Source organism: Paramisgurnus dabryanus, chromosome 20, assembly GCF_030506205.2.
Source record: "Paramisgurnus dabryanus chromosome 20, PD_genome_1.1, whole genome shotgun sequence".
NCBI classification, from domain to species: domain Eukaryota; kingdom Metazoa; phylum Chordata; class Actinopteri; order Cypriniformes; family Cobitidae; genus Paramisgurnus; species Paramisgurnus dabryanus.
Window position 1 is genome coordinate 15,791,567 of NC_133356.1, and position 15,419 is coordinate 15,806,985.

General features: G+C 36.1%; 1 protein-coding gene and 1 long non-coding RNA gene across 2 annotated transcripts in view; one reads left to right on the top strand and one right to left on the bottom strand.

Annotated features, from left to right (window-relative positions):
• LOC135786992 (uncharacterized) overlaps positions 1-15,419 on the bottom strand; it is a 47,406-nt gene that overhangs the window by 4,218 nt on the left and 27,769 nt on the right. The window lies entirely within an intron of this gene.
• ogfrl1 (opioid growth factor receptor-like 1) lies at positions 1,919-15,078 on the top strand. Its single transcript, XM_065296654.2, has 7 exons — positions 1,919-2,349; positions 3,605-3,691; positions 5,511-5,589; positions 8,142-8,220; positions 10,387-10,453; positions 10,572-10,717; positions 12,235-15,078. The coding sequence occupies exons 1-7, from the start codon at positions 2,152-2,154 to the stop codon at positions 12,740-12,742; spliced, it is 1,164 nt and encodes a 387-aa protein (XP_065152726.1). The 5' UTR covers positions 1,919-2,151; the 3' UTR covers positions 12,743-15,078.

Sequence of the window (15,419 nt, forward strand, 5' to 3'; positions counted from 1 at the left end):
TCTTTAGTCATAAATATGCTTTTAAATGAAAGTTTGACTCGTTAACAACGAAAAAACACCCTAAATTCCGTTTTAGGGCGGAATTCCCCTTTAAGTCCACTTCAGCAAGTCCTGCAACGCTGACTCAGTAGCATTCATGCTCCTTGCGGTTTTATTAACGGACAGGGTGACTTAGGTCATTACTTCACCGCCCACCTCTTTTCATTCGATCTTGCTTGTTGCTTTGTTCCTCACCTCACATAGCCTGACATTAAACAGCTTCTGGTGTAATGAGAAAACAGCCATAAAATGCTCAATGGCTCCCAGAAGTGGCAGGAAAGCAGTTTGCGTCATATGACTGCATAGAAACGCATCATGATTTCTTTTATATACATTTGCTAAGTTTAGTGGAGAGGTGGCTTGAGAAGGTCTGATAAGTTATATTTACCCTTTTACACTTTAATATTCAATGTCTATATTTAATATATCAGTGCATTGGCAATGTATAGTCTTTTTTTTAACGGTGCCAATAGAGCTATTTAAATATGAATCTAAGATGGCTGTAAAAAGGCATTTGGGGCCCCTAACATTACTTTAGCTTGCTTGTTAATGAGCACCTCGAACCTGTGGGCCCACAAATCTTTCCCACATCTCACCAAGTTTAATAGTCAATAGTGACTTTAATCTTGGGTATAGAAATGTGGCTGCCAATTTTTACGCAGGTTCAAAACTGAATGGATGAGTGGCTGAAAAGAGATTGAATACTTGCATAGTGTGTAAGCAATCCCATGTCTATAATCTCAGATCTCCTCTAGCATGCATGCCTCAGGAATACACTGATGTGAATCCCCCCCCAATAGTCAGGAAGTAGCAAAGCATGACTTGTGATGAGGGATAATTACTCTACAGTCACTTGAGAGCCAATCCACTTTGCTATACTCGCACATACAGAGAGAATCAGGAGAGAGGTACACAGCAAAACTACTGTAGATGCAAAGAGAGGTGATAAATGAAATGTACTATAATATGAGTAATGCAGAATGACAGAGTGAATTGGGAAGATGGTATGTCTATCATTTGGATGGTGGGTGGCATAAAGCATCGAGAAGGAAAGGTGCGGATGCTGCCTGGAGTATATATGGAGTATACGATTTCTCTTCCAAATATTTTGTGTAAAAAATAAGACTTTTAAAAAGACTTGACTGTTATCGGTCTAGGAATTCATCATAAAGAAGCAAGCTATATTATCAGCGTCAGAACTGATCAAATATTCATTATGTTAGTAGCCAGAATAGCACAGCAGAGCAAAAGTGTAATTACATATTAGGTTAGAATTGAAAGGTTGATGTTCTGCCATCAATCGTGCACCATATGCTTTAACACTGAAATGGATGTTGACACTGAACTTGGTCTTCATACATGATCATCCATCCTTCTTTGACATATTGTCCAAATGACCTGCAGTTGACCTAATGTTACTTCGACCTCTGTCCTCATTCAGCTGACTGCGCATGCTTAGTCTAAATCTTTGTAAGCCACCTAGTGGCTTTACATAAATATATACAGCTTGTATCAGTTTTCCAATTGTTTAGTTTTTTTTAGGAAAATAAAGGCATCCACATGATGTATAATAACTTTGGTTAAAAAAGCATTGATTGAAAGGATCTTTGGGGAACAAAAAAAATCGTTCACTTTTACCACCTTTATTTTTAAGTGTATATGAGATCAAATCAGCAAAGTTAAAAGCAGCCACTAAATAAAAAAATCAAAATAATTTCTTTAATAAGCAGTATTAAGAAACTCCATGAACATTTGTCAAGAGAAATTTAAATATCCAGCCATTTGCATCTCTCAGTTTAATTCAGAGCGTTATTTTGTGATAATAAGCTTGCGGTTACTTTTGCGTTATTTCGGTAGCTGATTAAAGGCTCCTCTTGATTTGTCTAAAAATGCACATCATCACCACAACCATCATCAGCAGCTATAATCCTGGTTTCGTCTCTGGTAGAAAGGGGGTGTGTTCTTATCAGACAGCTGGAAATCCCCGTTAGACACATAAAAGCGACCCAAAACGCTTTGCATCATATCAAAGCTTGCTGTTGAGCCGTTGGGTCAAGCGAGAACCTTAAAAGATGTAGGCACGAGCGTACGACTGGACAGCGGCGGGTTTAAATGGGCAATCTGATGGGAAACTGGAGATATAAGGAGCCGAGCACTGTGGAGGAATGCGACTCGACGTGGGAGACTGACTCCGAGAGCGATGAGCATCAGCAGCCGGGAGGAGAGGAGGAGGACAGCGGCATATCAGAGTCCATCAGCCCGGCAGAATCAAGCAGAGGAATCGAGCAGCTGGATCATGAATCGTCTCAGGTAGCGATATACAGTACAAGTGTTAACGGACTACGTTAAAGCAACGTTAAGTTTGGATGTAATTTAATTTACGTAAAACCAATACCATGTAGGGCAATTTTACTGCATAAATATTAACGGAATGTGGAAGTAATTACATGAAAATCCATGTGCTTTAGGCACGCGGGCTGAGCGTGCGCAATGTCAACCTTTTGTCATCATCGCGCTATTTTAAAATATGTTCAGCTTTAGAGCACGAGGTACACTGACAGTTAAAAATGTTTAGAGAAATGTGTTTATGGAGCTTAATATAATGTGTTTTAAAGGTTTAGAGAAGTACATTTTCGACCGCGGTAGGTGTCTTTTGTCTTAAAATGGCTCGTTCTCTCAGCACTCCGGGATTTAAAGCCATATTGAGATTGTGACCTGCTAAACGTGACCTAATTCCTCACAGGAAATTTGCTTTTTGATTTCCTCTCGGTGGAGATAGATAAGAGTTTAAAACAAAGATTTCATTTCGGTTTTGTCAGCCAATGCAGTGTAGAATAGCAGGGTTTGTTGTCCTACTTTAGTTTATAATGAATATTCTCAAAACGTAACATTTATGTAAAAGCAATAAATTAAAGATAACTGTCATGTAAATTAGACGATTGTTTTCATCAATATTTTATTTAATATGTAATCATTAAAATGGTTTAAATGAAAACTGAAATTGAATGAATAACTCAACCTTTCAATTAGAATCTGCGTGCATTACAGTACAGTAAATGGCTACAGTAGTTACCCTTTCCTGATTGGATGCTAGTGTGGTTTTAGTGTTCAGTTATTTATAGAAAAAATATAATATTTGAGCCTTTGTTTGAATTCACAAATCATATGTTTTTAATAACTTTTGTAGTAGTTATTGAAATCAACATAAACCACTGGTAAAATCAGATTTAATCTAAGATTTAATACTGGCACATTGAATACATGTGAATCTTGGTCCTGCCTGACAGCGTCATGTTATGTTAAAAATTGAAGTCATCCATGCAGTGTTTTCCTCAAGCGTAAAGATGTACAGTGCTTGAACATCATGGTGTAAGAGCTAAAAATGATCATGAATTAATAAGAAAATGTACATACACTAAAATAGAGCTCTTGTGTTAATTTTTGATGTTCTCCTTGCGCCCAAGTGGGTGTAGCTCAGTGCAGATGCTTGTGAGGAAAATCATTCATACACTCCTTCACTGCCTGTGTACCAGTAACCATCTCTATCTTTCTCTCTTTCACACAGTTTGTTGATATATTGGAGACCTCCACCAGGATGAAAAGGAGTTTTTACGCTGCAAAGGACTTGTACAAGTATCGCCATAGTTATCCGGTAATCAAAAATACACTGTCAGGAAAATGTCAAAAAATGGTCCCAAGATGTCACTGGGGACGTACACTTGACCTAATATGTATCATTTAGTTGTAGATATGTATACATCTGTTATCAATAGGGCCTTTCGCACTTTAGGAACCTTTTCATGGTACCCAAACTTTTTGTGGGACGGCCCACTTTGTGGCGTGATCGGACCACAGGAACTAGACGTTTTAGTACTGGGACTGCCTTTTTCTACGTCTAAATTAGCTTAGTAGGGTCTAACCAGCACAATGCGAACTATTAATGACCTAAGTGTATTCTTATTGGTCAAAAGCATGTCATACAAAATACTAGATGAGTTTCTTTAAAAAGTTTTGTTAATACTTACTCTGTGAACATGTTACAAGACAACATACACAAACATATTCTTAGCCTCGATGATATATATAACATTGCAAGACAGTTGTTGTAGTTGATTTAATGTCATAGCCTTCTTTTTGCTCTTTAAATCGTAAAACGTCAAACACACAACAAAAAAAGAACAACACATCCGATCATGGCACTTATATATCTGATATACATCCGAGTGCTATTTAAAGTTAATATTGGTTTATCAACAGTAATACTGAGTTTTATTAGGGCTATTTTCAAAGGCACATTCCTGTATTATTAATCATAAATTCAGATGGGCTTGAGTTGCTCGTCCACGCGTTTACAACATCCATGTGCACTTTTAGTCCAAACGTTATAGAAGAAATATACATAAAATAATCCTCTGTCATAATTTTTCAACAAAGTACTGTATGCAGCATGGTGGTATTTATGCGGTGGTATATTTCATGCCTTTGCCATAATAAATGATCCATTGAGTCTGATTCATTACGGTCTTATGTGTAAAATTACACCACATACAGATTATTTGCATTTTACAAACAACTGATAAGTTTAGTCTTTAACAACTTATTATTTTGCATCAAATCTTTCTCACGCACATTTCGGCCACTAATCCAGAACTGCATAGCTGTCGTGAACTAAGTGGTGCGAAAGGCCCTAATTAGTGATGCACCGATGTATAGGCCACCGATATTTATCGGCCGATTTTTGATGGATTTGAAACCATCGGCATATCGGCAATAGCACGAGAAAGGCCGAGTCCGATTGTTTATTAATTAACTGTATAAAGAAATACATTATATGTAAAAAATTTGTAAATGTCGTTAATAAAATAAATGCTGAATAGCAAAAACCACCTTTGAAGGTTGTCATGCTGTCTTCTTATATTTGTTTTAGCTTAATTTGTGCCTCTCTTATTATGTTGGTCAGTTGAATGTTAATTAGATCCAATCCATGTTCAGTTAAAAATAATTTGATGCAGAAATAAACTAGCTAATAGACCAACTGTATAGTATTGTATACAAGGGTTTAATATCGGTATCGGCATCGGCCAGAAGTTGTCTGTTTAAATCGGTATCGGCCCAAAAAATCCTATCGGTGCATCCATAGCCCTAATATGTACCTTTGGGATACTAGGTATAGTTTTTCAAAGGGAACCACCCCGCTGACGGCTAGGGACCATTTGTTTGGTTATGTCTTTTAAGATTTTAAATATGAATCTTGGATCTGATTGTTTTTTGTTTTTTTATAAAAAGTACAGCCAGTACAGTCAGCAGAAAAACACATTAATGGCAACTTTTTTCTGAAGAATGGTGCAGTCACTTTAGTGAGTGGACTGAATGTGTATTGCTTAAAACCAAAGAGTTCACAATACGTTTAAGCTGAAATGATCTCTTTCTGTATCACTCTAACCTAGTTTATCTCTTTCATCCCCACTCAGAACTACAGGGAGCCTCGTCACCCAAATGAATACCGCAATCTGAGGTTCTATCTGAATAAAATACCCCTTGTGCCAGATGGTAAGTGAATTGTTTTTGTTTTTGATGGGAGTGTCTGAAAGTTTCTTTAAAGGTTATTACACTTTACTGTAAATGAGTATTATGTGAATGCAGCTGAAGCGGCCATTGCATTTGCTGAGAGTAATGTGCCTGCTGCAAACAGTAAGCAGGTTTTTTACTGTCTTGATTTTACATTTATGGTTTTGTAAGATGCTTTTATGCAAAGCGACTTACAAGTGCATTCAATATACATTTTTGTTATTGTGTGAGTTCTCTGGGAATCAAACCCACAATATTAAAGTTGCTAATGTAATGCTTTAACAGGTGAGTTACAGAACACTCAATTTTAGACCTTGAGATTATATAATCTACTCTTTATGCGGTTACCTATGTAATGTAACTATAAAGTAATCGCTCCTTCACCATAAGTCTCATAGTGTTCTATAACAGTGGATTTTCTGTCTGTTGACTTTGCATTGCAATAAGTCTGCTTGATGTGCTCTTAAATAATGAAATATTATTAATGCTATTCTTGCCAGGATTGCTTTGTAAAAAAACAAATCTTCCTTATTACTTTTATATCACCACTACATTATTACAACATTCTCTGTGGAAGTCCCTTGATTCTCATAATGAGACTTTGCCTAAATTGTTTTGTTCATTTGCAGTAATAGCGAACAGATTCTTCCATAGTCCATACAGAGAGGTAGATAGATGGTAACAGAGGGTTTGCTAGTAATCCAAATATACCAGATTTAGATACATTAACTGGAGAGATGCTAGCATTTGTTTAAGCTTGATTCTTATTAAACATTCTGAAAGTTAATTATATTAACAAAAAAGTCATAGTTAAGCATACTATTCCTTTAACCTTCAGGTTAAATAGTACATAAACATTGTTTTGGTTTTGTTACGCATGCCAAAGAAGAGATTTTCTGATCCAACAAGAGTCATAGTGAGTTTTGATTGACACCCTCCAAAAATAAACCAAAGAACATAAACAGACCTTCAAAAAAAAGACTTTTGACAACACAAGATTATTACAGTACGTTCAAGATTTCAACATAACACTATGCCAAAACATTTATACACAGACAGACATAAAGCAGTTTTTACAGCTGAATACACATAGCAGCTGGTGTGAGGGAAGAAGATGCCTCATTAGCTCAATGTTTTCCCTAAGGGGCCAGTTTAGAGAAGCAGACAGTGAAGATCTCAAATGAGAAGCCATTGATTGGATATTTTGTTCATTTGGGGGGGGATTAACTGAATTCAGAAGAGATCTGTTGTGCAAGCATGTAATGGATGGCGGTACAACGGCTTCCCTGCTGCTTAGGGTGAATGGACAAACACACACATACATATGAAGTTATACAGTACTCGTCAAACATTACCTACACTTTTGTGAAAGGGATAGAAATGGAAATTAATTTATTCACCTTCATGTCAAGTCTTCTATGAAACACAAAATGTCAAAAACTTCTTACGTGACCCTGTCTGTGAAATCTAGGCTAAAGTTTCATAATCTAATAATGAGATTTGGAACATCAAAGTTTGACTTCAATCATTGGTTTCACTTTATTTCAATCTTTGACATGACGTTACTCAGTCAATATTAAATATACTTTATAAAGCCATATGATATGTACAGGCACAATGACATTTTTGACATCTCTCCTGGCGCCTCTGTGCACATTAATTTCCAATCTGAGGCCAAAAGCTTTGGCCTTTTTGTCCATGAACTGATAGATTACGTTTCCAAAACTGGTCTAAATGATCAATTCATGACTTAAAATGATGCTGTTTTTATATAATACTTTTACACTGTAATATCATAAGGGTCAATATTGTTAAAAAACATCTAAAATAAATAAGGTTTCCATTGATTTATGGTTTGTTAGAATAGGACATTATTTGATAGAAACAACTATTTGTAAATCTGGAATCTGGGGGTGCAAAAAATTTAAATATTGACATAATTGCCTATAAAGTTGTCCAAATTAAGTCCTTAGCAACCGCATCCACTCGCAAAACTAAAGTTTGGATATATTTACATTAGAAAATGACAAAATGTCTTCAGAAAACATGATCTTTACTTAAAGTGGACATTTCACAAAACTTTTTAAAGATGTCAAATAAATCTTTGGTGTCCCTAAAGTATGTATGTGAAGAACTAGCTCAAAATATCATATAGATAATTAATTATAGCATGTAAAAATTGCCACTTTGTAGGTGTGAGCAAAAATGTGTTGTTTTGGGTGTGTCCTTTTAAATGCAAATGAGCTGATCTCTGCAATAAATGGCAGTGCCGTGGTCGGATAGTGCAGATTAAGGTGCGGTATTATCCCCTTCTGACATCACAAGGGGAGCCAAATTTCAATGATCTATTTTTTCACATGCTTGCAGAGAATGATTTACCAAAACTAAGTTACTGGGTTGATCTTTTTCACAGGTTGATAGAAGCACTGGGGACCCAATTGTAGCACTTAAACATGGAAAAAGTCAGATTTTCATGATATGTCCCCTTACTTTATCAGCTGATTGATTCATTATCTTTCTGTCTCTTCTCCCAGGTATTTATATTGAAGAAATCCTCACTAAATGGAGGGGAGACTATGAAAAGCTAGAGCACAACCACACGTACATTCAGTGGTAAGACATTTTTGCAATGTTGAGCACAGTAAAGTTGCCTACATAGTAATTGCTTAATTATGCTTAATTGCTAAGGATTTGCAAATTGTTATTGGCCAGACACTGTATTGTTACACTGAAAGCTTCATGGTAATATGTGCATGAGGGATTTTTGAGTGGCGAGACATGGATTAGATATGCTTTACTTCTCCATCTGTTCAAAATAAACTTCATCATCTTTTAAATGCAAATCCTGTAGTTTGAGGTAAAATCAAACAAGAGCAAAAAAGCTGACAATGGTGGTGATGACTAAATCAGCACAGTTTCAGTACCCGCAGGTGATGGGAATATCTTAATTCGCAGTCACAGAGATGCCCAAAAGAGAGCGGTTAGGGAATTGGATTAAAGTTTCTCTAATGTGTAAAGTTGCTTTAATATTTATAGACATCATCACTTTAGTTATAGCTTTGGAAATTCGTCTGTGTAAGCATTTCCTGGTAAAACAGTTTATACTGGTAAAATGCAGATGATAAAAGTTTATTTCCAAACATTTTCTAAACAGCATGAATTGTAAATGGCCAGACATAGTGCTACTATTAATGTTAAAAGAAATGTCAAATATAATGAAAAATGTAGGTACAGTATTGAATGTAGCTACAGTATAGTTACCTCCCAGCACTGAATAAAACAATATACGTGTAATATATACTTCATTACACATTACAAAGAGAGTCAATTACAGTAAAAGTACAATTCAGATATCGTTTAACATTGCCTGAAGGTTTAATATTGGTTATACCTCATGTAAAAGACTCAGTAGGGTGCTGTTACCTCGCACACTGATCTGAACCTCCTGTTCTGTTCTGCCTGTGCTGTGATCCCAATGATGAGGGTGAGAAAAAAGAGAGGGAGGAGGGTGTGAAACCATAAGCCCTTGTGAAATAACATCACATTTCTAAAAGCAGATTTCGTGCATATGCTGCCGCTCGTATCACAGCACCCTCCCAACGAGGAAGAAAGCGATTAGCTTCTCTCATTCCTCTCTACTCATTTACTCACTCTTGCTCTCCTTATGCTTGCCAATCTATTTGCATAATATCAATTAGTGAATGTAAAAACACAAATGAGCGTGTGCAGACCGATCACGGGCATTTAAGTGGAGGTGACAGGAAACGTTTGCCCGCTAGAGAGAGAAATCTGATATATTGCTCTATATGAACTTGTGGGTTTTAATATATATATTGGATTTTTGTGAGGGAGTGCAGAGGGTTTTCAGGATGTCGTTCTCTAATGGTCAGCAACATGTAATCTAACAGCTGACAGGGAGAAATTTTCCCTGTATTGCGGTTTTTTACTCTGTGTCCATGAAACGTAGCTTTGCCCAGTGCAGCAGTATTTATTTGAGTACTATTTTCTTTTTACATTTCTGCCATATTTTTGTTTATATTGACATATGTTTAAAACTTATAGCTCAAGCTTCACTGTGTGTAGTTTTTTTAACCCATGGTTGAGTCAAATATTGTTCATAATTGATCCAACCAAAACAACACAGCATTTATTTGTGTAGTTGTTGACTTATATGGGGTTCATTGCTCACTTAGTCTTTAGAAAGTAGGGTATATCTGATACAGAGTAATCCCTGTATATATTGTATTAGTTTTACAAATCAGGTGTCAGACAAGAAATGTATTTATTACACTGCAAAAAATGACTTTCTAACTTAGTATTTTTGTCTTGCTTTCAGTAGAAATATCAAAAAATTCTTAAATAAAGATTAGCAAAATGACCTTAGAAAATAAGTCTAGTTTTTAGACAAAAATATATACAATTTAATTTAATTTGTGCTTAAAACAAACCAAATTTTATGCCAATGAGGTGAGAAAATTTCGCTTGAATTAAGTTTTTTAAGATAAAAAGAAATCTTATTTCAAGATTTTTTTCTCACCCCATTGGCAGATATTTTTGCTTGTTTTAAGCACAAATTCACTTAAATTTAATATTTTTTTGTCTAAAAACTAGACTTATTTTCTTGGGTCATTTTGCTCATCAAGAAAAAACATCTTAATTTAAGAAATTTTAGATATTTCTACTGAAAACAAGACAAAAATACTAAGTAAGAAAGTCATTTTTTGCAGTTTATTACTTATTATATATGTATTATAATTTATTCTTTCAATGCTTTTTCAGGCTTTTCCCACTCAGAGAGCAAGGCCTCAATTTTTATGCTCAAGAACTCACTCAGGATGAGATAAAGGTAAATATTTCGACGTTTTCTTATGTAATCTAGTTTTGCCATTGTCTTTTATGTGATCACCTGCTGTTGCCATTAAGGTCATTATGTAATTCACACACAGCAATTCTCCTGTTAACAGGAATTCCAAAGCACTCGAGAAGCCAAGAGACGTTTCCTCCTGGCATACACCATTATGTTGGATTTCTTTGGGCTCAAGCTCCTGGATAAAAATGGAAATGTGGCTCGGGCCTCAAACTGGCAGGATCGCTTCCAGCATTTGAATGAGTAGGTCGCACTCATGGTTTCTAATTTTTAATGTTTAGGTTATTATTTTAAGGCCTTTCCAGACAGTCTATTAGGGATTTGGTATTCTGTATCGATATTAGTCCGATATTGGCGAAAATGTCCAGGCCAAATATTGTAGAAGTCGGGGAGTACATTCCAAACTGATACCAACACGGACCTTAACTGTCATGGCAACTTGCCGTAAAGGCGGCTTACTGAGCAAAATGCCGTAAAAGCGTGTAAAGTGCGGCAAGTAGAAACCATAGCTAAGCATAAGCAATAGATGAGACCTGTCTGGAGGTACTTTTTTATGTTTATCATACTTAAGTTATGGTTTACTTCACACATTTACTTAAATTTTTTATGTCTAACAAATGTGTTATTTGCCGCTTTATTGATTAAAAAGGCAATAAAGATGGTATTGGATCGATATTGACAGATACTCAAGCTTGTGGTATCGACATCGGTATCAGACATGAAAAAGTGGTAGCGCCCCATCCCTATCCATAAGGGCTTTATGTTTTACTCCACCTGCACCATTAACACTTATTTGTAAATAATCTCTATTTGAGATTACATTGACTCTCACCCCCTGCCTTTTTGTTACCAATTCTCTTTCATCTCATGCTGCCGTATTTAAGAGAAAGCACCCTGAGTTTCCACAAAACTATTTCACTGTCATGACCCTTAAGTTACTATAAGTGTCATGTGACCATCTCCTACAGCGAGCAGAGAAATGGGTCAGATGTGCAGAGGCTAAATAGAGAAGTGAATGGGTCACAAAAACTTTTGCATTTAGTGAGACTTTAAAAGAGGCATCTGAGACAGTAACGCAGAGAGTGATAAATGTTATGATTGAAAACGATTCTGATGAATAAACGATAAGCAAGGAGGGTCCAAAAGAAAATCTGCAGTGCGGCGAAGGGAATAGTAGCTGACATACAGTAGATGCTGACATGTAAAGTCATTGCCCCATAAAGGATGTACCCTATAACGTTACAGAGATATACAGCACTATGTCTGCAATATGAATGGATGATTAAGATGAACTGTAACCTAATCAATATTAAAGGGACACTCCACTTTTTTTGAAAATATACTCATTTTCCAGCTCCCTAGAATCAAACATTTGATTTTTACCGTTTTGGAATTCATTCAGCGGATCTCCGGGTCTGGCGCTACCACTTTTAGCATAGCTTAGCACAATCCATAGAATCTGATTAGTCCATTAGCATCGCGCTTTTCCTATTTAAAACTAAACTCTTCTGTAGTTACATCGTGTACTAAGACTGACAGAAAATTAAAAGTTTTGATTTTCTAGGCAGATATGGCTAGGAACTATACTCTCATTCTGGCATAATAATCAAGGACTTTGCTGCTGTAACGTGGCTGAAGGAGATGCAATGATATTTGTGAAAATATTCCCCTGCCATTGAAAGTTACTATTAAAATTACTTTAAATTTTCTGTCATTTTGATAATTACATATACTGTAGTAAAGAATTCCCTCTTTTCCAGGTCACAGCACAACTATCTGCGGATAACCCGCATTCTGAAGAGCCTTGGTGAGCTGGGCTTTGAAAACTTCAAGTTGCCTCTTGTACGCTTACTGCTGGAGGAGGCGCTAGTCGAGGGCACTTTACCCAACATGCGTCACAGCGCTCTGGAGTACTTTGTCTACACGCTGCGCCAACATGCTCAGAGACGTGCCCTGCTACGCTTCGCCCAACGCCACTACCACCCGCCCGAGAACTTCATCTGGGGCCCTCCGAAGAAGAAGCATGTTCCAGGTGTTTCTGGAGGATGCCCAGGGACTAAAACAGGAAAGCCAGAGGTCATGGACAAGAGTGCAGGCAAAGCTAGGTCACCTAAGGAGGGCAGGAATTTGAATCAGTTAGAGAGAGAGGCAGAGGATACAGACATGATGAAGAGTATAGACTGGAGAATGACTAAAGGCGCCAAGCTTCTGCAGGAGGGCAGGGGAAGAATAGATACAGAGGAATACATTGAGACCATTCCACTGTAAGACTAAGGGAATTCTGGGAAATTATCCAGATTAGTATTTCTAGCTGAGCTTGAAGTTAGGAAGATGAATGGCACAGCAATATTATTTCATATCTTGGCCTTGCTTTGTGACTGTTTTTTGAGATGTTTTTGAATACTTTTCAAAGTATTAGCTGATGAATTTCTCTACTGTACAGTAGTTCTTGTTGACGTCTGCAGCGTTTATAGCATATGTGTGAATATATACAGTGCTACAGTACCTGACATTGTGTGAAATATTGCACTTTTGACTATCCAGTCTTCCCCTGTGAGACAACATTATAGACATTGAGACACGGCTTTATTTGCCGTAAGCCCGTCTCTCGTATATTCTCTGTGCTGGCAGAAGTTTCTTGTACCAGATACTTGTAGCTCCTTGTAAGATGTATAGTAAGTGTGAATATACTTTCAGGAATTTTCAGGTAATTTAGCTACTACGGATGTTTGTATAGATGTGTGAGATAACCACATTAATCCAGTTCTCTAACAAGTCTTGCAATATACAGTAAAGTGCCTCTTTTATCATGTGTCATAGCATACAGTATGTAGGTGCAAGTGTGGATGCTGTCTTACTCTAATCAAACGTATATTAATAGTGTTTGAGTGAGGACAATCAGGGCTTTTAATGGTCACTATCTACCCAGAATACAAAAAAATTTGAGTTTATGTTTGATTTTGCTAAATAGTACAGATATGGTACATAACGCTGCTGTTTAGGAGTACAGACAGAGGGCTCAGCAATACCTCCATACTTCTGTATTTGTGTGTGCGTGTGTGTGATTGTTTTGCATCTTTTTAGATTAGAAGTGAAACAGAAGACAAATACCATATATTTATTTCAATTCTATTCCTCTGTCTATTCTGTAGCTTTGATATACAGTAACCAAACACATTTTGGATTAAATGGATAGTTCACTCAAAAATAACAAATCTGTCATTTACTCACTCTCATGTTGTTACAAACCTGTGTAAATTTACCAAACTGATCAAAAGCCTCATTGACTTCCATAGTAGACACAAAGAATATTATGGAAGTCAATGGGGCTTCTGATTGGTTTGCTTACAAACATTCCTTATAATATCTTTCTTTACATTACATTACAGTTTTCCAACAACATAAGAGCGAGTAAATGATGACATAGTTTTCATTTTTGGTGAACTATCCCTTTAAACAATGAGGGGTTCAACATCCCCATGCCTCTAATCTCCATCTTTATGTCCCTTAGTTAATATGTGGAGTATTTCCTGTCTAACCCCATTTTTGCATGCAAAAGAAAAGGGTCCGTATTTTGCTCCACTGAATGGACAGATAGTGTTTTATTTCCTGTTTGGAAACAAATAGCCATTACTTTCTTTTCTCTTAAAGGAATGTTCTGGGTTCAGTACATGTGAAGCTCTGTCAACATTTGATATCACGCAGTTATGGCTTTGTCAGTCACCATTATTATAATTTTGACTTATCCCTCTGTAAAAAAAATAAAAGCAGAAATACTACACTGATGCACTTCAAATTGAAGTAAATGAAACAAAATAAAAGTTGAAATATTCAGCATTTCACAAGTATTGCTTACACATTATGCATAGTAGCATGAGACAGGCTTATGATTCTTTTATCCTTTATAAATATTGTCCTGTGCATGATCACCTGATATTACTTGACCATGATATCTTTTATAACCAATAAAAAAGCACTCATCCTGGTAACGTTTGCAAAATTCACATATTGATTACCATATGGAGGCTCTTTGTAAATTGCTACTTACATTATGTGAATCAAACAAACGGGAATTTTATTTGTAATGCACAAGTTTATCCACCTTAAAAGAAAGGTCATTTAGACTGCTTTGCAGTTCTGATTTTAAACTGGTTTCCTGAATAATTCATAGAAGCATACAAGCTTTAAAAATTTTAGTTTTTAATCCAGTTTGCCTCCATCATAAGTAGCGTACCGTAACCATTTATACTGTAGGACAAGCTGAAATTACAGTACTATCTAAAAAATACCACATTTTATGTGGTAAAAGTACAATAGATGTACCCGTATTGAACCTAGAACATTCTTCTGCACAATCCTGTGGTTTTTTAAGACTGTTGAATCCTCTTCCATTCATTCTCTCAAGCCAGAAAAAACGCATTTCAATCTTAAAATGTATCTTGTGCCATACTTGTGTGGTGACAGTTTGACCGGTCTCATGTAAAGCACCATAAGTGTATTTTCTATGTAACTTTATTGGTATGTGATGATTTGTATAAGGAAATGTGACATGTTTGAAAGTTCTTTATATCATGGCCTAATAAAGTGCAGCTCTTTGAATTATATATGTGTGTGATGTTAATCTAGGTTTGTATGTAACCGATATACTTAACAATATACCTCTATTTTTTGTGTTTGTCTTGCATCAAAATGAATATTCCATCGATTGTAAATCATATTTCCTATTTTCCCAAAATAATGTCAGGTCAAATCAATACTTAATGAAGTCTATTTATTTTTTATTTCATAAAGAGTCATCTAACAGTCAAAAAAAGCCTATTAAGGACTTCACAATACTCAATTAACTATGTTGTCCTGTTGACTCTGTGGTGATTTATGTAAGGAATAATTGAAGACAGGCCGTTGAATTATAAGAAAATAATGCACACCCAAGGTGGTAATGTGC

What these genes read in the sequence shown, in the direction of transcription:
- ogfrl1 (XM_065296654.2), top strand. Translation starts at nt 2,152, where the DNA reads ATGGGCAATCTGATGGGAAACTGGAGATATAAGGAGCCGAGCACTGTG. An exon ending in TGGATCATGAATCGTCTCAG is followed by an intron (nt 2,350 to 3,604) that starts GTAGCGATATAC and finishes TCTTTCACACAG; the next exon opens with TTTGTTGATATATTGGAGAC. An exon ending in CGCTTCCAGCATTTGAATGA is followed by an intron (nt 10,718 to 12,234) that starts GTAGGTCGCACT and finishes CCTCTTTTCCAG; the next exon opens with GTCACAGCACAACTATCTGC.